Source organism: Notamacropus eugenii, chromosome 5, assembly GCF_028372415.1.
Source record: "Notamacropus eugenii isolate mMacEug1 chromosome 5, mMacEug1.pri_v2, whole genome shotgun sequence".
In the NCBI taxonomy this organism is placed as follows: Eukaryota; Metazoa; Chordata; class Mammalia; order Diprotodontia; family Macropodidae; genus Notamacropus; species Notamacropus eugenii.
The window spans coordinates 418,574,753-418,597,514 of record NC_092876.1 but is presented as its reverse complement, the minus strand read 5'-3'; the positions used below and the strand labels follow the sequence as shown (position 1 = coordinate 418,597,514).

The window sequence follows — 22,762 nt, the reverse complement described above, 5'->3', positions numbered from 1 at the left end:
TAAACTGCTAGTACGTTTTGTTAAGATTACCTTCCCTATCCTCTGTATTTATCTTTTATGTTCTTGTTTACATATGTTGTCTCCTTTATCTTCATATCCCCAATGCTTAGCACAGTACCTCGTACATAATAATTAACAGATATATGGTATCACCTAAAAATATTCACATTAAATAAATTAATAAATACTTGTTGATTAATTGCATAATTAATTAATTGCATAATAAAGGAAGGAGTTATATGTTTGGGATTCATTGGGATTTGCTCTACAAACAATTAGAGAAAATAGAGAGAGATGCTGATGTTTGAATGAGTCTCCCAGCCTGATCACCCTAGCAGCTGAGGTTTTTTGGCAGCTGCCAGTCCAGAACAGTACTGCCCACCCCATACTTACCTCTGGTCATTGGTTGGTCTAGTACTCCTAATGTCTTTGGCCTGATAACGTGTCCAGATGGATGCCATGGCCCACCTGGAGCTATCTAGCATCAATTCACCTCTGACTTTAGTCACTCAGTAGGCATGACAAAAGCCCCAAATGGCAAGTAGCTGCAATCAGCCTGCCTTTCATTTGAAGAGCTCACATGGAATAGAAAGAATGACTTGGAACTGGTTAACCAGAGTCACTATAAGAGCAACAGGAGAAAAAAATACAGGAATTAGGAGAGATGTGTATTGCATGCATTTTCCTGTCTTGTTGGTCTAATTTTACCAGTCAGCATCCAGAGACAACATGAATAGTTGTTATAATTTTTTTCTGTTTTTAAGCAATTTAGTGCCTTATTTAAAAAATTAAAATGGCATGGAGTTACTTTTAAAAAATATATCACAAGCAAAAACCATTTTAGGGGAAAGTATCTAAACATTCATTTAAAAATTATTCTTTCATTTTGCTTTACTTTTAGCTGAAATTCTGTATCATTTTATCTTATTCTTTACAGCTTGGGTTTTACTTCATTCATGTTTATATTACATGAATCTTAAACAGGGCCATCTTTGACTTTAAAAGCATTAAAAATGTCCTCATGTGAAAATAATACTGTCCGCCCACAGCATCAGCAGGGCATGCATATGGGAACATATTTTGCCGATAATAGTGATATATCTGTGCTGATTTATGCGAATACACACGCACACACACACACACACACACACACACACACACATTTAATTTCAACCAAGGGCCTAAATTTTACGGGGATGCAGTGTATGACCTTGGAAAACTAGCTGTCTTACATGGGGAGTCATGGAGGTTTAAATATGAGTTACTGTGATTATACACACCCATAAATCTTCAACTTTATGCTTAAAAGTTGTGATGTCAGCACCTGCTCATTATAGTGTTTTTCAATATTATGTGAGTGATTCTTGTTCATGAAAACTTTGGGTGAAGGCTAACATTTTTCTATTTAAATCACTTTTTAAAAAGAGATAACTAAAATTTCAATAATCATTCTTTTGTCCCAGAGAGTGGCACAGGTACTCTGGAATCAGCTGAACAAAGACACACAGGAACATCACATTGCTTGTGTGGAACTGTTTTACAAGCTACATTGCCTGGCCCCATCAGCTAACATCTGTGAAGATATCATCTGCCATTCATTATTGGAACATGACAAAGTAAGTCTCTTACTTGCTAACTTCTCCCTTCACTTCATTACTGGTTTTCCTTTGGTTTTCTAGATTCTCTGATGATTTTAGATAAAACCTTATTTCTTTTTGTCTGCTTAGGTATTCCTCAGTTTCCACAATGTTCTGATAGGCAGTCGGAATTGTTGTAGAAGGCTAGATCATACCTCTCAAGAGGTCCTGTATGTCCTTCACCATACTTCCTTAAAGAATTTTAGAAAGAAACTTATGCGTTGCCTAACATATTATTTGTCCCTGCTGCTTATTTAATAAATGTTGGTTAAATTGACCATATTAATAGCTTCCAGGGAACGAAATTCCCAAATATCTTAATATTTAATGAGACAGAGAACCCTGTGAAATTTGAGAATGTGGAATCACAACATACTGTTCCTAAGTGGTTTAAAAGAGAAATGAAAATTATAAGAGCAGAATTTATATCCCATGCAGCAAAAACAATGAGCAAAATTTAAAAAAAACTTGACTCTACTGCAAACTTCACCAAAGAAATGAGAGAGAAAAATAAAATGAGAATGCCAACGCACAGAAGTGAAAGAAAACCTAGAAGAGGAGAAACAAAAAAAGAATATTAAAAGAAAATATGATTACTAAATAAGCAAAACATATAAATCTCAAAGTGTAAAAACAAACTAAGGATCATGGATCTCCCAGAAGAATGTGACAGGACAAAAAAGAACAACTCAGATCTTTTTTTAAAAAAATGTTTAACATTCTTTTTTTTCTTAATTTGTAAGTTGCAAATTCTCTCCCTGCTTCCCATCCCTCCACCCCCTGAAAAGGAAAGCAATAATTATTAATTAGATATTATGAAGTCATGCAAAATATTTCCATATTATTCATGTTGCATAAAATAAAAGGAAGAAACAAAGAAAACATTTTAAAGTATGTTTCCTTCTGAACTCAGAGTTCCTCAGTTGTCTTCTGGAAGTGGATAGTATTTTTTATCATGGGTTCTTTGATATTCTCTTGGATCATTGTATTGATCTGAGTACCCAAGTCTTTCACAGTTGTTCATTGTTATAATGTTGCTGTTACTTGCCAGGCCTAGAGGCCTGAGGGCTACCCGAGTCTTACCTTACCTATCACAGGTCTTCGGCTGGCCAAACCGGATAAACGTAGGAGAGAAGAGACTTTCCAGAGTCGAACAAGGGTTAGGCTTTATTCAGGGTCTAGGTTACATGTGCAGGGGGAACTCTTCCTTAGGAGGGAGAGAGAAATCTCCCAAGGAGGCAAAGATCTTACAGTAAGAGATTGGAAGCAGAAGTATAAGTGGGGAGAGAGGGGGAGGGGAGAGACGAGAGAGGAAAAGCGGAGCCTTGTGTCCTGTCCGCTCCGCGCCCCTCCGCCCAAGAGAACTTTCAGGCTTTCCTGATCCTACTTAAACTCTCCAGCAGCATAGTTTGCATCTGAATACCGTGCTGTTAGATAACAATAGTGTGCCCAGATCCGGGACAATCTCGAGGGCGGGGAGAGCTCTCTCCCATCACGTTTCTCACGGGAAGAGGTGGAAATACACGAGATAGCTCGGTTCACCTCGATTCCCAGTCGTTTCCTGGGGGGTCTTGTGAGAACTCTAAGATTTAGAAGTTCCCACCTTTACCCGCCCGAGACTGTCCACCTGGAATTGAGCTTCCATCCCCAGCAGTTACTGTATAAAATGTTTTCCTGGTTCTTCTCACTTCACTTTACTTCACAACTCATATATTTTCTAGGTTTTTCTGAAATCGTCCTGCCCATTATTTCTTAAAGCACAGTAGCATTTCATCTCAATCATATACCACAACATGTTTAGCCATTCCCCAGTTGATGGGCATCCTCTCAGTTTCCAACTCTTTGCCACCACAAAAAGAATTGCCATAAATATTTTTATACTTAAAGTTCCTTTTCCTTTTTCTTTGACATCTTTGGGATGCAAACTTAGTAGTGGTATTATTGGGTAAAAAAGTATATACAGTTCGCTAGCCCCTTGGCATAGTTCCAAAATGTTCTTCAGAATGGTTAGAACATTTCACAACTCTACCAACAGTGCAATAAGTATACCTGTTTTTCTATATCCCCCAGCATTTATTATTTTTATTTTCTGTCATGTTAGTCAATCTGGTAGGATTTATCAGAGTTGCTTTAATTTGCATTTCTCTAATCAGTAGTGATTTAGAGCATTTCTTCATATAAATATTAATTGTATTGATTTCTTTTCCTAAAAAATACCTATTCTTAGCCTTTGACAGTTTATCAATTGGGAAATGGCTCTTATTTTTTTTTTTTATAAGTTTGGCTCAGTTCCCTATATATGTGCAGAATGAAGCCTTTAGAAGAGAAACTTGCTGCAAATTTTTTTTCTAGTTTCCTAATTTGCTTCTAATTTTGGCTGTATTAGTTTTCCTTGAGCAAAAACTTTTTTTATTTCACATAATCAAAATTATCCATTTGACTTTCCATGATCCTCTCTCTCTTTTGTTTGGTCATAAATTCTTCGCTTATCCACAGATGTGATAAGTAAAATTTTCTGTGTTCCTCTTATTTACTTATGAGATCACCCTTAATGTCTAAATCATGTACTGATTTTGACCTTATTTTAATATATAGTATGAGAAGTTTGACTCTGTTGCTGGGGTGAAGGTGGAAGGAAAATCATTCCAAGCTTCAGGCTTTTTCATACTGCTGTTTTCAGATCTAGTTCTGGATGTTTGGGAATTTTGAGTGCTTCCAAGATGATGTGATCCAATAAGACCTGTGGTTACTGCTCTCCTGGTCTGGTCTCTTGTCCTTACCCAAGAAGGGCTCCTGATCCCTCGAAGCCACAAATAATACTGGTCCTCAGGGCTCCTGCTCTTTTGTGACTGCAAGTACTCCTGTCTGCCCTCCAACTATGACCCAGAAGTGGGTATAGGCAGTGGAGTTGCCAAACAGTTCCTGGTCCTACACCAAGTGCTAGCACAGGGATCCTTTGCAATCTCTTACTGACCAGTTGCCAGATCCCCTTACTGCCTTTGGCTGAGAGCTCCTGAAGGCACCATTGCTGTTGTCCCTTTCCATGTGCACTCCAGGCCAGATCCCACCCCAGTGTCACAGACTTCTCATTCCAATCTCCTAAGTTGCCTTGGGCTAGAAGAATGTCTCACTATGACTTTTTGTTGGCTCTGTCACTTTAAACTTCAATTGGAGGCTTTATCTTATAGTTATTTGGAGGTCATAGTTGGGAGAACTCAGCTGTTTCCTCTATTCCACCATCTTCACACTGCCCTTGGAACTGCCTAGATTTTCTGAACATAGAAAATGCAATTGCAATTGAAAGAATTCACAGATTGCCTTGGGGTGAGGGGGTAGGGGGATCTGTGACTACCCAGATATAGGTCTGGACGTTAATTTCAATTATAGTGAATCTCTTTTGTGCTAAAAACACATTTCACATGCAACCAGTCTTTTTAATGAGTAAGAAAAGAAAAAAGCTAAAGAGTATTTTATTTTCTTCTGGTAGAAAGGCAGTTCTCCTGCCCTTGTTTGTTTCTTATTGAGGACTCACGTCATGAAAAATACTGCATGCTTCTGCTGAACCAAACTGTTCATTTCCTTTTTTCTTGCATTCAAGGGAACAAGGTTGGAAGCAATATTTAGATTCTCCATAATCTGGCACCTAACAAGAGAAATCCAAAGCAATAGAGTGTCATCCCATAATCGTTCCTTTGATAGGTAAGTTGGTAGCTTAAAAATTTCATTGGACCTTTGATATTTCTCTATATAGAACCTTTCAAAAATAGTCAGATGATGCAATATTCCTTTCTCAGAGAGGCGAGGACCTAGAGTTACAGAAAGTGCCATAATGATTTCAGACACAGGCGTGGAGTTTATTGGTTTCACTTAAGTTTTTCCATTGTTACAAAGGGGAAGATTTCAGTGTTGAAGAAAAAGTAATTAATTTTTATGATTTAGGGGCAGCATCATCATTAGGAAAAATACTTAGAGGGTTAAAATGTCTTAAATTTGAAAGCACAAGGTATTTCATTTTGGAGTATTCTAACAGGTACAAGTCAATAGTATTTCTGTTTTTTGTCACAACACATGAATTCCTAGAATTTGTTTGCAGGTCCTTGTTTGTAGTACTGGATAGCCTGACTTGTTCTGATGAGGCCATTGGAGCAGCAGCACAAGGCTGGCTGGTTCGCGCCCTTTCCCTCAATGATGTGTCCCGCATCCTGGAACCTGTTCTCTTGTTTCTGCTTCACCCAAAGACACAGAGAATATCCATTCACTGCATCAAGCAGAAAAACTCAGCAGGTAACTACACTAGATTGGGCAAACAAGGGGAAGTACTAACCTATGAAAAGGAACCATGCCATAATAACTTAGGGGAATATCATAGTGGCAGTGGTGATGAGTTTTTTTTTAATTAGAAGAGACTTATCAATCAATCAGAAGCACTTATCAATATTAAGACATGCTTTTGTTTCTTGGTTGTCCTACTGTTCCTAAAAAAAATCTGCTTTCTCTGCTGATAGACAAAAAAATACTTCAGCAGATGGTGTCATACTTCTATAAAATAAAATAATAGCTTTCTCCTTCTTTGGTGCAAATAGTTTAAGTGATACAGGGGGAAAGGCCAACAGTAATGGAACTTCTATCCACACAGCAGAAGCTTACACTATTAGAGCAAACTAGCCAGTGTGGCATAACCAAATGATTGCAGATTCTTAACTAACAGAGATCTTGGCAGTCACCTAGCCCACTCCCTCATTTTCTGGTTGAAAAGCAACATGGCACAGTAGAAGGATCTGACCAGACTTGGACGGCTCAAATGTCACTTCTGATGCTTACTGATTTGAGAATCTGGCAAGTCACTTAATTTCTCTGAGACTTGGTTTCCTTATTTGTAAAGTGAGGAATTTGGATTGGATGGATTTTTTCCCCCTAAGATCTCTTTCACATCTAAATCATTGATTCTGTGATGTTATATAACTAATGTCCAGAGGTATATATGTAGATGGCAAAAGACAGAATTAGAATTTGGACCCAGGGCATCTGAACCTGAATCCAACCCCCTATCCACTAGCCTGTGCTCCCTTAAAGTTTGAGTTTGTCAGGACTAATGCTCATGAAACAATTTCCCTCTTAGTTACCATACTTAATACATGAGGAAACCATCATGAAGTGAATGGTGTTGTGTGGGGTTGTAATTTGAGCTAGCCAGATCACTAAGTTTTGCCAGGTATGTGTAACTGAGAGATAATAAATTAGCATATGGTCCAGTTAATTAGACTTTATATTTATACCTCACAGGATTTTTGTGAAGTCTTCTTTTAAATCTTAATGTATTGTATAAGTGTATTATTTCTATGAAAAATAAAGGCTCTATGTTAAAATAGCTTCTATAAATAATTAACATATCTGTCTCTTCATTTGTGAAAGAAGTTCTTCCATCTTTAAAGTTCTATCTATAACTGTTATGTTTGAGAAATTAGCAAACCCTTTAAAGAGAGGGTGTATGACATAGTGGAGATCCTGCTCAGTGACCCTGAGCAAGTTAATACCTTAAGCAACTCTTTAAGACTACAAGTTTCTATGTAGATACTGATCTGCTCTTTATCAGGTGTTCCCTAAAGCAATGAAGTCACAGTTCTAGTAAAAAATATACGCATGAGGAGGGGCAGCTAGGTGACACAGTAGTTAGAGTATAGGATTTGGAATTAGGAAGATCTGAGTAAAATTACATACTCTAAATAAGGTCAGGGAAGCAAAAATTAGATTGCAGTAAAATTTCTAATAGTTCATGAAAACAATACTATCCTATGCTATAAATGCAAATGGAAAATTAGTACTAATTGGGTTAAGACTACTGTGACCTTTTTCTTTTATTTGGTCTTGCAAGGTGTTAGCTGTTTTCATTTTCTATCGTAAAAAATCTAATCTACAAGAGGAACTGGTGGATCTTGTCCATTATGTGGACTGATTGATTTTCCAGCTATGATGGATCCTCTCAGATTAAGAAGTCTCATTAGTAACAAGATCATTGCGATGGCCATCCAGAACATTATTATCATAGTAACACTGAGGCTAGAATCAACAGAAGAATTAGGTCCTGGTAATTCCTGAAGGCATTCTCTGTGTACAGTAGGATGGGGTCTGTCTGAACAGATTGATCAGTCATCTCATTGCATGTTCATGAGAGCAAATACGTTCACACTCTCACTATGTGATCCTGGTCCAGTCATTTAACATCTCTGTGCTTCAGTTTCCACATCTGTAAAAATGATAATAATAATAATAACACTGACTTCCCAGGGTTGTTGTGAGGATTAAAAAAGATAACATATGTAGAGCACTTTAAAAAATATATATTCACAGTAATTTCTCCTACCCATGATTCATAATTTAACAACTCTACAATTTTTAGACTGTTAAACGATCTTTGTCTTTTAGCCCTATGAGTTCTTTAGAGAACCAATTTATCTGCATTTTTGTTCTTCTAAAAACTTGCTTCTTTCTTGACTTCCAGAGGATTTACATCATTGGTTTAACAAGAAAAAAGCTTGTTTCAAAGAAATGTATGGGATGCCTGAACGTCATGAAGGCGGCTCTCATGAAAACCTACCCTTCAATCAGTTTACTACCGTTGACCGGGAAGCCATTTGGGCTGAAGTGGAGAAAGACCCAGAGAAGTTTCAGCTGAGAAATGACCCAGATGATGAGGATGACATTCCTTGTTGTACAGATATCCCTGACAGGTCAGAAGATGAGCTTCAGGACCACAGTGAACACACAGAGTCAGCAGATACGAGCTTAGGACACACTGATAGTGAAAATACTTCCTCATTCTCAACACCCTCCCTTGATCCTCATGAGTTGAGCAGCGAAGAAAATGGCTGCACGCCTGTACATGACAGAGTTCATCCTAAGCATTCTGCCTCACTACCTGTTTTCCATTCTCAGGTCTCTAAAGCTGCTGCCAAACGGAACCTAGTGCGATTAGACTCAGACAAGACCCAAGCTTCAGAGTCTCTTTCTAGTGATGAGGAAGTTGATGTGGATCAGACTCTTACAATGTCCAAGTTATTGAAGCAGCAAAAGGAAAAGCAGGCAATGACTGAGGCTTTATTTAAACACATTCTGTTGTACCTACAACCCTATGACTCCAAACGCGTCCTCTATGCCTTTTCTGTGCTAGAGACAATACTCAAATCCAACCCCAAAGAATTCATTGAGGCAGTTTGCAGGACCAACATGGATTCTAGCAGCACTTCTCATTTGAGACTCATCTATAACCTCTTAGCACGCCACCAAGAAGCCTTGGTTGGGCAGAGTTTCTATGGAAAGCTTCAGACTCAGTCACCTACCACATGCCCTCATTCCCTTTTGATTGAACTACTTATTTACCTCTGCCTGAGCTTCCTACGTTCATATTTTCCTTGCTATGTACAAGTCTCCCACCAAGACATACTTGGCAACCAAGCTGTACAGATCAAGAGTGTGGAGGTCTTGATTCGAATAATGAGTCAGTTGACCAGTATCGCCAAATCATTTAAGGGGAAGAATGTGGACTTCATACAGAATTTACTAGAGAGGTGCAAAGTTCAAGAGTTTGTCCTCCTCTCTTTATCTGTTTCCATGTTTAGTAATCAGAAGCAGTATGAACTTCTTGCCTCAGATAAAGCCAAGCCCTCGCGAGAAAAGATACTCTTTGAAGAAGGCCTGATTAGTTTTGGTCAGGATAAGATCTGGAATCCCCTGCAGATTGAACTGCTCAAACTCCTGCAGGTCCTAATTATCTTGGAACACCATCTGGGAAAGGTCCAAGAAGAACTGGAAAACCAGTCAGATCTATCCAAGGAATGGCAAAAGACCCTCAAATTTCAGGAGTCCATCAGCGCCATGCAGTATGTACAGCCTCACCCAATTACTTCACAGGGACTGTTCATCTCTGCTGTGGTGAGAGGTTTACAGCCAGAGTGTGGCTATGGGATGCACTCAGCCTGGGTTAGTTTGGTCACGTCTTCTTTACCGTACTTTGGGAAATCATTAGGGTGGACTGTTGCTCCTTTCCTTGTACAGATTTGCAAGAATCTAGATGAGCTGGTCAGGCAGTATGAGAATGAATTTGTGAAGTCTTCTATAAGGTAAGATATGTCAGCATAAGTGATTTTTTTCCCTTTATAGACTATAGTATAGAATGGCCAATTTGAAATAGATTGTATTTGGAATGTTATTTTAGTATACATAATGCGTTATTTATCATTGTCAAAGGAGAACATCCAGGGTCTGAATTCTAATCTTCTTAGTTATTTACTAAATGCTGCGACTGATGGCAAATCAGTTACCATGAATTATTTATCTGTAGGATAAAGAATAAAAATTAAAATGTCCCTAATAGAATCATTGTGAAAAAGAAAATATTTTAAATGACGTAAAACACATTTTTAAATAATAATTCCTATTTGTATAACCCTTTGAGGTTTGTAAAGTACTTACATCACTACAGTCCTTTGGGGTTTGTATTTTTACGTTTATCCTGATTTTATAAATGAGGAAACTTAGTTTCTGAGGGGCAAATTGACTTGCTTGTAATCTCACAGTTAGTAAATGTTTAGGGCAGACCAGACTTTTCTGATGACGTTTCTTGACAAAATCTCTCCATTCTGCCAATGCTGCCTACCAAAAATGTTTATATACAGTTGAGTGGCCTGAGCCCCATGACCTTTCAAGTAGACCAAGCAAACATGTCACCATTAACTACCACCCCCTATTCCTGTAAACCATTTACCAAAGGTTTAGTCCAAAGAAACAAACAGAATCAGTTTCCCCCTTAACCAAAGGTTTGCCCTAGAACAAACAGAATGGGGTCCCCCTTAACCGAAGGTTTGTTCAAGAACAACAGAGTGGGGTTCACCTGACCAAAGATTTGAACAAGGAACAAATAGAATCAGGCTATACATATGCTATAATGTGCTTATTTATTCTCATCAAGCCAGAAAATCATGCATGATGGAGTCAGAAAATAATTCTGAACTCAGAGGAAAATGAGCTGAAGGAGACCTTTTATACTCTTAGAGCAATTCCAACATGTCAACCCAAGATTTTAGTCTCCATATGTGTTTAACCGTAATGTGAGAAAAGAATTTCTTAATGGGATAGGTTATAAATACAGTAAGATAAGAAAATGTCAAGGTGTCAGTTGAAATTATAGATCCAGGATTCTGTGTTCCTTTTTTCGTTAATGTGGCAATATAAATTAAGAAAAAAAGAAGAAAAGTCACATTATTCAAGATAGTGTCCAGTTCAAGGCGCCTTGTCCTTGGTGGACATAAACAGAAGAAGGCTTCTGGTCAATTTCATCCAGCCTTGTAATTGCTGACACAGGAAGGGGCATTTTGGGTTCACTCAGAGAGCAAAGCATGTCTGTTATTCTAGACACAAAGCATCATGGTAGGTTAAACTCAGAGCAGGCCAAAAATGTTTTTCCCCTGATTAACCATTCCAAGATTTTCTCAGGTGATTGGGGGGGGGGGGGGGGGTGGCTCAAAAATGTTTCGTTCTCCCAACCTCTTTTGGAGTCAGAGGAAGGGAAGTGGAGGTGGGGAAGAAGGGGATGGGCAGGGCAGAGAGAGAGGTGACATAGCAAAGTGAGGAATTAATAGTGTCCCACCATCTTCGAAGAATATCAAGACCTTGAGGTAAATGTCAATTACCATTTAATATTCTTCATGATGTAATTTTGTCTACCTATTTTCAACATACTTTAAAAAAATCAATTCAAAACATAACATATAAATGAATCTTCAGTGATGTTGAGAAGTTTCATAATTCTTAAAACTGTCCCCTTTTCTCTAAAGCATATCCTGTAAGAGGGAGAACATTTCTCCAGATTATCCACTCACCCTGTTGGAAGGTCTAACCATTATTAGTCATTTTTGCCTCCTGGAACAACAACCCAACCAAACGAAAATGGTAAGTATTTTCTCTGAGTTCAAGATACAGTTTGTGATACTTTGTCTTTTCTGCTTTGGGTTATATCTGTGTTTCAAAAAAGTGGTGACATTTACATTTTTCGATTTAGACCTGTGATTTACATTTTTGCTTTGATACTGCAGTGCCTGATATGTAGCAGGCACTTCATAAATGATTGATTATTGATTGATTATATCTCATGAGGCAGTTCATTTTCTTATCCTTGGAGGTGACTAAGCAGAAGGTATTTGACTATTACTATATGTATATGACTATTAGTATAGTAACTAGTAATAACATTATACGTATTAATTTATTTGGGCCTCACAGTAGTCCTGTCAGGTGAGGTAGTTTGTATATTATTATTATTGGTTTGGTTTGGGTTTTTTGGAGTTTTTTGAGGCAGGGTTAAGTGACTTGCCCAGGGTTGCACACCTAGTATTTGAGTTCAATTTGAACTCAGGTCCCCCAACTGCAGGGCCAGTGTTGTATCCGCTAGGCCACCTAGCTGCTCCATTTTTCTTATTTTACCAAAAAAGGGAACTGAGGCCCAACAGTGTCATGTGACTTTCCCCCATTGTCCTACACCTGGTAAACCCTAAAAGCAGGATTTAGTGCTAGGTCCACCACTCTCTCCATTATAGCATTTTGCCTCTGTGTCCTAAAGATGTGTGATTCCTTCATCAGCTAAGGGGTTAGATTAGCTGATATCTAAAGAGTTTTTTAGCCCTAAGATTCTGTGTTTCTGTTCCCTTGTCTAGTATTGTTTAATAACTTGTCTAATTAATTGTCTCATAACCTTGTCTAATATTCAATTTCACAAATAATATGAAATTATGAATAAAAAAATGTTTGTGACTAAATTTAAAATGTATATTCATCGGTGAGAGGCAGTGTGGTAGAGTGGAAAGAAAAGAGACTTTGAAGCCAGGAATACCTTGAGCAAGTCACTTACCCACTCAGTGCTCTAGGCCACTGATGTCAAAGTCAAATAGAAATGGGGGCCACCAATCCTTACATAAAGATCTCTGCAGGCCACAGATTGACTTAGTTTCAAAATGTAATGTTGTCTGTATTTTATTGTATTTTTATGTTGTTAAATATTTCCAGCTACATTTTTATCTGATCTGGTTGCACTCAGTAGTTTTGGCTAGCAGCATGTTTGACACCTTTATTTATCTAGGCAACTTCCTCAGACTATAAATTCATAGTCACTGGTCAACAGACATTTATTAAATGACTACTATGTGCCGGGCACTGTGTTAAGTGCTGGGAATACAGAAAAGAAAAAGACAGTCTCTGCCCTTAAACAGCACCTTGAGGTGCCCCTATTTAGGGGCATGAACCAAGTAGTTGAAACCAAGTTGAGTTTCAGTTCAGTCATCATTCAGTTGTGTCCGACTCTTAGTGAAGCCATTTAGGGTTTTCTTGGCACAATGCTGGAGTAGTCAAGGCCACCTGAGGATTGCCCAGTCTGCCACCAATCCGTGTCTTGTTTGACAAGATAGATATAGGGAGTATCCATATGTCTGAAGTCTATGATACACATAATGAGGAATCCAGGATGCATATAATGATACAGATAGTCCAGTGAGTACTGAACATCTGTATGAACCAGTTCAAACTAATAATTCCTACAGGTGCAATTTATTATTTTACCAGGGAGAGAGATAAGTGTTTTTCCTGGGACCTGCTTATGAGAATTGCTAGGCATAGTGTCCTTGAGCTGGGAAGAAACTGCCAGGGATAGTGTTTTGAGCCTAGGGAGAAATGTGATCTTGGAATTGGGATCCAAGCACAGGTACCCAAGCACCCCATCAGCACTAACAGGCAGCAAAGGGATGAGGCGATGTTGTTGACCATTGGAATGATAAGAAGAGGGAGAGGGAACTTGGAAGCTTAATTTTTAACTGTGCCACAGCAAGCAAAAAGACAGAGGGAGGATGGGGTAAGGTGTTCAACAACATAAATTCTTCTCACTGATTAACCTTAGCATAGATGATCATGAGCTTCCTTGGGAGCTGGATCCAAAGCAGACAAAGTACTTATTAAGTGTCTTCAATACACAAGGGGCTGTGGATAAAAGGAAAAAATAAAACATTCCCTGTTGCGAAGGAACCTATATCTAATGGGAAGGGGCTCTGGGAGAGGGTGTAATGGTGGTACTTGCAATATAGACATGAACATGATTTTTACTTCTTTAGTCAACTTCTATAAGTGATCCTATCAACTTGAGAAATGCCAAGAATGCCATTTTGGAAGAACTGCCTCGAATTGTTAACACCATGTCGCTTCTGTGGAGTGTAATTAGAAAAGAAGAGATGCAAAAAAGACAAGCTGATTTCTTTGGATCTTCAAAAGGATCATCTTTGGTTTACTTTAAAGCTACCAAAGTAAGAAACACTTCCAAATGGTGGTCTTCTTTCTTCCCTCTCTTGCTTTATTGCTTTTCTCCTTCTTTAAGAAAAAATTTATGAATTAAAAGCCCTGAATTAGAGTTGAGCCAGTGACCAAGACTTGTTCTCCTTCCCCCCCAAATTTGTGTAGTGAGTCTTCCATTAGACCAGTAGGAGGAACAATTTGATACAATAGCCAGTGATAGGTCACACTGCTTGTCTTCACTTTCCTATCTTTAAAACTCAATCCAGGCTGAAGTCATGGCTACACAGGAACTAGCTTCTGTCCTCATGAATGCTTTCAGAAGGCATGTGGAGTTGGGAAAGTGGAAGAGTGGAGAGAAAAAGTCACCGCCAAAAAAGGGGCCAGGTCTATGAAACTGATACTGTTGGGACCATTAGGTATAAGGAGCATTGGGAGAATTGCTAAAACCCAACCCTAGCCTACAGAGTACAACATGGAATCCTGTATCCCTTTTTTTCTTCTGGAGCTTCTGTGTGGAAAGTCTGAAACCTTTCCTTCTGGCTACAGAAATATCTGTATAGCTTTCTTTTAAACATTTACTTTGTCTTTATAAACACTGTTAAACACAGATCTTTGCCAGTCTGATGTTGTTTAGTCATGTCCAACTCTTCATGACCCCATTTGGGGTTTTCTTGGCAATGATATTGGGAGTGGTTTGCCATTTCCTTCTCCAGTCCACTTTATGGATGAAGAAATTGAGGCAAACATGGTTAAGTGACTTGCCCAGGGTAAGTGTCTAAGGCTAGATTTGAACTTAGGAAGATGAGTCTGCCTGACTCCAGGCACTCTATTGAGTCACCTAACTGGCTGCATATACTTTATTACAAATGGACTTGGGAGGAGGAGGTTGAGGAGCAATCATCCCCAGAGAAGTGAGAAAGAGCCATAGGACAGAGATACTAGGAGGGGTTAGACTATCCTGCTCAACAGGGAATTTGGGAATTTGTATCAATCTAATTCTCTCTAACTTTTTTTTTTGCTTTGAATCATTAGTGCTCTGGACAAACATTGCCAGGTTATTTCTTCCTCTCCCTTCCCTTCTGTACCTCTATCGATCTTATACACATCTGATCCTGTCAACTCTGACTTCTGCCTGAACTGATTTTTAAATGTGCCTGCCACCCTCTCCCCCCAATCACGGGAGTGTGTCTCATAATTTTTGTTCTGTCTCATCATTCTCTTTCTAACTTACCCAGGGGACTTATTCACTTCATTCAGGAATCACCTGGTTCAGTGTATTCCTGTGGTTATTTTAACACTTCACTGAAAGTCCTTTCCTTTTATTAGGTCTTGGGTTTCCAAAGACTAATTCCAATTCCCTTAAGCAAGAAATCCAAAAGAGAAAATATTTTGTCAAAAGCAGTCTCCATTAACTTTAGGTAGCTGTAGCATTCATTCTGAATGTATAAGATTCAGTATAAGATGTTGAGTTACTTTTGAATGAGTCTGTTTAAACACATATTAACATTTCTTTTATTATACTCTATCATGGCTATGTCAACATACTATAGTCCAGGGGGCTTTTGACCTTTCTGGTGCATAGACCACATTATCATCATTCCATATTACAGGAAATCAGAGAAGCGTCTGCAGTTGCTATAATGCTGTATAATGTTAAATTTGAGACGAAAGTGACTAAAGTAGAGATATCACAAAGAACGTCATAATTCAGTTGTGTAATGTACAGTCCTATAGAAAATCTTCAGAAAAACTGGAATCAAGGTATTTGGGTTCCCATAGAGCTCTCTCTAATGAGTTCAGTCATCATCATTTGTTCTGAATTTTCCTGCCTGTGTCTTACAAATTGAAAGTAGATCTGTTGGGATGAAAGAGGAAAGAAAAAAGGAAATGATTTGTTCTCTTTCGTAGTTGCCCTTCTGCTGGACTCCCAGGTAAGCAAACAGAAGTTCCTAGAACCATTGGACAGATAGTCCATTTTCAATTTCCAGTGTTATCTTCAAGGCTCTGATTTGAGAAGTAGAAAAAAAGACTGAGCTGGGTTTCTCAACAGTCTCTTAGAGTTGAGACCCTACAATGGTAGGGAATTTTTAAAGATTTTCACAAGATAATATTTATCATGATTTACCATGTAATAACATTTTTATTTTCTAGACCATAAGACAAAAAATTTTAGATTTCTTGAACCCTCTGGGAATTCAGCTTGGGGTCCAATTAACAGCAGCAGTTGCAGCAGTATGGAGCAGAAAGAAAGTCAAGCATCATAGTAAGGTAAAGTACAATAATTCGTGGAAGACCTGTCTGAAAGAAGTACTGTACAATGGAACTTGGGGGACTGGTCTTTTTCCTACTAAACATGATAACTAGTTGCATTATCACGCTATGTGAAAACGTTTCCATAAAAAAATCTTAGAGAGGCAGCCTGGCATGGTTCATGGAGATGTGACTTCAGAGCCAGTAAGACCTAGGTTCAAGACAATCCTTCAACATTTATTAAGCACCTACTATATGCTAGGTACTGGGCCGAGCACTGAGGATACAAAAAGAGACAAAGGACAGCCCTTGACCTCAAGGAGCTCACAATCTAACAGATGAGACAACGAGCAAACAAATATGTACAAACAAGTTATATACAAGATACAGAGGAAATAATTAGAAGAGGGAAGCCACTAGAATTAAAAAGTGTTAGGAAAGGCTTCCCACTAAGTTAGGATTTTAGCTGAGATTTAAAGGAAGCCAGGGAGGCAGAAGGCAGAGATGAAGAAGGAGACCAATCCAGGCATAAGGGACAACCAGAGAAAATGCCCCAAACCCAGAGATGGAGTGGGTTGGGGTTTTTTTGTTGTTTTTTGTTTCTTTTTATGGAATGACAAGGAGACTAGTGTCACTAGATCAGAGAGTACATGTCAGGAAATAAGGTGTAAGAAAATTGGAGAGGTGCCACAAGGGGCAGGCAGAAGAGATATAGTATGATAGAGGGGATGAAAGGATCAAGGGAGAATTTTTCAGGATGAAGGACACTTGGGCGTGGAGTGAGGAAGGAGTGAGTAAACAGGGAGAAATTGGAAGTGATAGAATGGGGATAACAGAGGGGGCAGTCTGTTGGAAAAGATGGAAAGGAGTGGGATTGCTGGTGCAGGTAGAGACTGGGGGCCAAGAGTTAGCCTTGATGAGGAAAAGGCCACCTCATGTGAGAGAGAAGTGAAGGAGTGTTTCTAATGCCTATTGTTTTTCTTATCCTGAGGAAATCAAGGGGCAGCTAGGTGGCACAGTGAATAGAGCACCTGCCCTGGAGTCAGGAGGACCTGAGTTCAAACCCAGCCTCAGACCCTTGGCATTTACTAGCTGTGTGACCTTAGGCAAGTCACTTAACCCCAATTTCCTTTGCCTTCCCGCCTCAAAAAAAAAAAGAAGAAAATCACTTAAATTCTCAGTGCTCTAAGAGGTGACTATCTAAAACTATTTTTTTTTAATTTTGAATTTCTTTAATTCAGTTTTATTTTTAAGTATATATTCCCTGCCTCACACCACCCCTCCCACCTCTTGAAAAAACAAGAAAAATGAAAACACACATAATCAAGCAAAACAAATTCTTCCATTGGCCCACAAATGAGCCTCAATCTGTACCCTGAATCCATTACTACTCTGTCTGGAGCTGGCAAGCATCTTTTTCTTGAGTTTCACTTTGAGTCCTCTAGAATTGTGGTTGGCCATTGTGTTGATCTAAGACTATTAAGTTGCAGATAAAAGTGTGTGTGTGTTCGCCCTTCGTTGCCAAACAAGACCTTGCCATCAGAGAAATAATGACATGACTTGCACTTGACTTTGTTTTTTTTGAGTGAGGGAGGGCTGTGCAGGTCACCAGCCTCACTTCTCCTCCAGAGCCAGCTGAATCCAGTGACCAGATATTCATCAAGATGACTGGAGATGATTCAGGATGAGGCAATTGAGGTTAAGTCACTTGCACAAGGTCACATTTAGCTAGTGAGCATCAAGTGTCTGAAGTGAGATTTGAACTCAGGTCCTCCTGACTCCTGCACTGGTGCTCTATCCACTGCACCATCTAGCTGCCCCAGATAAAGGGTGATCCTTCACTGGTATAGGAGTTCTCTCATTTGGGAGTTGGTTACATCAATGATATCTCAGGTCTAGTCTCTATTCCAATTTTTTAGTAATAAAATTCTGAAAGACCATTCTCTGTGGAGAAGGACTGGAGGTTGGGGAACGAAGGTTGGGAAGATACATTGACAGAACCTGGAAGGTATAGATCAATCAATAAGCAATTTCAACCAATCATTTCAGCCTTCAGATCAGCTGATAATTCAAGGTGCTGTTCAGCCTAAAAAGAACTATGGGTGGCAGTCCAACTGGAGCTCAGTTAGGGCTTTTGTCCTAGAAAGAAAAGACAATCTACTATTGTCCCTTTGGAGAGTGGTGTAATGATGCAGAGAAATTGCGTAATAGTGGTTTTAACCTCCAAGAAACAACATACCTCTAAAGGAGGGGGTCTATGAACTTGTTTTATTTTTTAAATATTTTGATAACTGTATTTCAGTATAATTGATTTTTTTAGTATTGTCCATTTTCATATTTATTTCAACATATTATTCTGAGATGGGATTTATAGGTTTCACCAGATTGCCAGGGAGGTCCATAACATAAAAAAGGTTAAGAGCATCTACTCAAAGGGAACTAAGCTTAAAACAACTGGTGAAGGAACTGAGATTCCCTATTAGAAGAAACTAGCCATAAATATACATTACTTTAGGCAAACCAACCAGAATACAGAAAAACTGGTCATGAGTAGACAGTTTTCGAGTTATATATGATGAGATTCATTCAGTCCTTCATAAAGGACAAGTGGTCATTGTGTCCTAGTCTGAGATGCGGAGGATCAATTACTGAGGCCATAAAGAAAACTACCTTTCTCATGTAGGAAGCTATAACTGGATTTTATTAACATATTATTTCTTTAATTTTATATCAATAATATTTTCTTTCCTTCCCTTTCACTTTTTTCTTTTTTTTTTTTGATTATGTTTTGATACCCCTTGGGTTTTGTTACAGATTGTCCCTGTGGCAACTGCCTCTCAGCTAACTCTTGTGGATTTGATTTCTTCACTTAATTCACTGAAAACTGACACAGTATTGTACCTAGTGAAAGAAGTTGTCAAGAAGCCACCACAAATCAAAGGAGAAGAGGTAATGCATATGATACTAATATATTTGGGAGTCTGTCATCCCTGGAAACTTGTTTTGAAATTTTCCCTGGCATAGAGCTCCATTTTGTTTACAGTGAAACTTGGACACGTAATTATCCTGCATTTTTTTAAGTGTCCAATCTAGAAATGTCTTTTCTCTGAATTTCACGTCTTTTTGGAACCACATGTGAAAGGTATTTAATGCAGCTGTTTGCATTATTCAGTCGAGGTACTGAAATTCCTAAATGTTACAGTGTTGCCATATTTCATTACTGATCATTTTAGCTTTTCTATATTCCTCCCTGTTATTTTTTCCCTCATAAGTAATGTATTTTTTAATGGATTTTGTAATTTCCAATCAAAGTAATGTAATAAGCATTCAGCATTTTCATTCCATTCTAACAGACAAGTCTTAAATCTGTTGCTTGATGCTTTTTCCTAAAGGCTTCTCATGAAGCTAAAATTTGCGTAAATTATGAAGATATTGTGAGAGTACAATATAGAACACTAAGTGAGTGTGTATGAGCTCTTTCATATTAAAAACTAATTTTCACAGAAACATGAATCTATTTCAGTTTTGAAGCAATCTTTTTTTCTAAACTCTGAAGAGTATTTCATTGTTCACTGAAACCTGGTTTACTCCCGAAAGCACATTTGCTTTGCCAAACCATAGAACTGGCAGCTCTTTCTTCCAGTCCTCAGGACAATTCAGACAGCAGGAGTCTGCATGTTCCTTGTTCCACACTGCCACCTTCTCTTCTCCTACTACTATTACTGAGCCACCTGGCTTCCTTTAAATTTTACTCCCTTCATTTGTTTTGTTTTCTGGATTCTTGCTGCTGTTTACTGACCTCCAGATTCAATGAATATATCTGCCTCGTAGAATCTTTTTGTCCACCCTAAGTCCTACCCTTGTCCTTAATTAATATTAGCATTGATAATCTCTGAATACACTGGCCATCAGCCTGAGTGCCTGTAACCACCATTTTCACATTACATTAGACACTTTGAATTCCCTATAACACAAACTGATTCACCTCTCACTGATCAATCTTATCCTTTCTTATTTCTACATTTGCTCTTCATCCTAATCACAATTTCTGGTCCCCCAATAATCTAGTGTTCTCCTAATTTATCACACCTGTTCTAGTCTTAGCTTCACAGTCTTGACTATAATTGGAATGTATAGTTGAATAATTCAGTAAAGTACTGTCTTCTCCCCTTAGATCCAACGCTCCCTTATCCTTCCAGGGTTTACACTCTACTTATCCTCAATCCCAAGTTGTCCTTCCATACTGTCTTCTTCATTTTGTCTTCCAAGTCACCAAATATTACAAGAAAAATTCATGAGAAACCATGCTGCCTAGATCCCCAGTGCAAACTCATGTCACCTAACTTCAAACGATTTTCATTCCTACCTAGAAATCTTTTTATTCATTTCTAATTCTCTTCCTCATTCTCCACAGTAACTGTTCCAAACCTCCTCTTCCCAAGTACCCTGCTCTATCCCTACCTACTGACAATTGCCCCACTGGCCAGATTGAGTATTTGAATGTCACAAGCACAGCAGAATGTCACGAGAATAATACCATCTCTGTTTGATAAACATTGACTATATTGCAAAACTCTAGTGACCTACCTGCCAAACTAATCATACTTAGACAAAAAGCTCACTGTGTTTTTCAGTGTTTCCTTATTGCTCCTAAGATAAAATACAAAACCTTTAGGCTGATATTCCAGGCTCTTCACAATCTAGTCTTAACATGCCTTTCCACCAATATTTCATATATTCTAGTTGCAGATCTGAACAAATGGACTGTTAGCTGTTGCCTGAAATCAACACTCTAATTTTCATCTCATTGTATTCACTCTAGCTTTCCTTCATGCCTGGAAAGCACTCCCTCCTAAACTCCTAGAGTCTTTCTCTTCCTTCAGTCCTCAGCTCAGATACTACCTTCTCTGTGAAGACTTCTCTGTCCTCCCACTCAGCCCAGTTACTAAGCTTCTTTCCCACTCCAAATAATCTTACATTTATTTGTGTAACATATTATTGTTGTTCAGTCCTGACCAATTCTTTTTTTTAAATTTATTTATTTAACTTTTAACATTCATTTTAACAAAATTTTGGGTTACAAATTTTCTCCCCTTTTATCCCCTTCCCCCCCCCAAACACCAAGCATTCTAATTGCCCCTATGACCAATCTGCTCTCTCTTCTATCATCCCTCTCTGCCCTTGTCTCCATCTTCTCTTTTGACCTGTAGGGCCAGATAACTTTCTATACCCCTTTACCTGTATTTCTTATTTCCTAGTGGCAAGAACATTACTCGACAGTTAATCCTAACACTTTGAGTTCCAACTTCTTTACCTCCCTCCCTCCCCACCCCTTCCCTTTGGAAGGCAAGCAATTCAATATAGGCCAAATCTGTGTAGTTTTGCAAATGACTTCCATAATAGTTATGTTGTATAAGACTAACTATATTTCCCTCCATCCTATCCTGCCCCCAATTACTTCTGTTCTCTCTTTTGATTCTGTCCCTCCCCATGAGTGTCGACCTCAAATTGCTCCCTCCTCCCCATGCCCTCCCTTCCATCATCCCCCCCACCTTGCTTATCCCCTTATCCCCCACTTTCCTGTATTGTAAGATAGGTTTTCATACCAAGATGAGTGTGCATTTTATTCTTTCCTTTAGTGGAATGTGATGAGAGTAGACTTCACGTTTTTCTCTCACCTCCCCTCTTTATCCCTCCACTAATAAGTCTTTTGCCTGCCTCTTTTATGAGAGATAATTTGCCCCATTCCGTTTCTCCCTTTCTCTTCCCAATATATTTCTCTCTCACTGCTTGATTTCATTTTTTTAAGATATGAGCCCATCCTCTTCAATTCACTCTGTGCAGTCTATCTCTATGTGTGTGTGCATGTGTGCATGTGTGTGTGTGTGTAATCCCACCCAGTACCCAGATACTGAAAATCTCAAGAGTTACAAATATTGTCTTTCCATGTAGGAATGTAAACAGTTCAACTTTAGTAAGTCCCTTATGACTTCTCTTTGCTGTTCACCTTTTCATGCTTCTCTTCATTCTTGTGTTTGAAAGTCAAATTTTCTTTTCAGCTCTGGTCTTTTCATCAAGAATGCTTGAAAATCCTCTATTTCATTGAAAGACCAATTTTTCCCCTGAAGTATTATACTCAGTTTTGCTGGGTAGGTGATTCTTGGTTTTAGTCCTAGTTCCTTTGACTTCTGGAATATCCTATTCCATGCCCTTCAGTCCCTTAATGTAGAAGCTGCTAGATCTTGTGTTATTCTGATTGTATTTCCACAATACTTGAATTGTTTCTTTCTAGCTGCTTGCAATACTTTCTCCTTGACCTGGGAACTCTGGAATTTGGCCACAATGTTCCTAGGAGTTTCTCTTTTTGGATCTCTTTCAGGCGGTGTTCTGTGGAGTCCTTGAATATTTATTTTGCCCTCTGGTTCTAGAATCTCAGGGCAGTTTTCCTTGATAATTTCATGAAAGATGATGTCTAGGCTCTTTTTTTGATCATGGCTTTCAGGTAGGCCCATAATTTTCAAATTGTCTCTCCTGGATCTATTTTCCAG

At 38.6% G+C, this 22,762-nt stretch overlaps 1 protein-coding gene and 1 pseudogene across 3 annotated transcripts in view; one reads left to right on the top strand and one right to left on the bottom strand.

The window, feature by feature from the left end:
• DOP1B (DOP1 leucine zipper like protein B) overlaps window positions 1–22,762 on the top strand; it is a 133,186-nt gene that overhangs the window by 71,998 nt on the left and 38,426 nt on the right. For all 3 annotated transcript variants that reach the window (XM_072614920.1, XM_072614918.1, XM_072614919.1), the window contains 8 exons: window positions 1,464–1,616; window positions 5,236–5,336; window positions 5,731–5,921; window positions 8,137–9,754; window positions 11,468–11,582; window positions 13,787–13,975; window positions 16,116–16,232; window positions 19,029–19,163. In XM_072614920.1, coding sequence (XP_072471021.1) covers window positions 1,464–1,616; window positions 5,236–5,336; window positions 5,731–5,921; window positions 8,137–9,754; window positions 11,468–11,582; window positions 13,787–13,975; window positions 16,116–16,232; window positions 19,029–19,163 — 2,619 coding nt within the window. The remainder of the gene's footprint in view (window positions 1–1,463; window positions 1,617–5,235; window positions 5,337–5,730; window positions 5,922–8,136; window positions 9,755–11,467; window positions 11,583–13,786; window positions 13,976–16,115; window positions 16,233–19,028; window positions 19,164–22,762) is intronic.
• LOC140504043 (small integral membrane protein 14 pseudogene) lies at window positions 7,544–8,002 on the bottom strand (annotated as a pseudogene).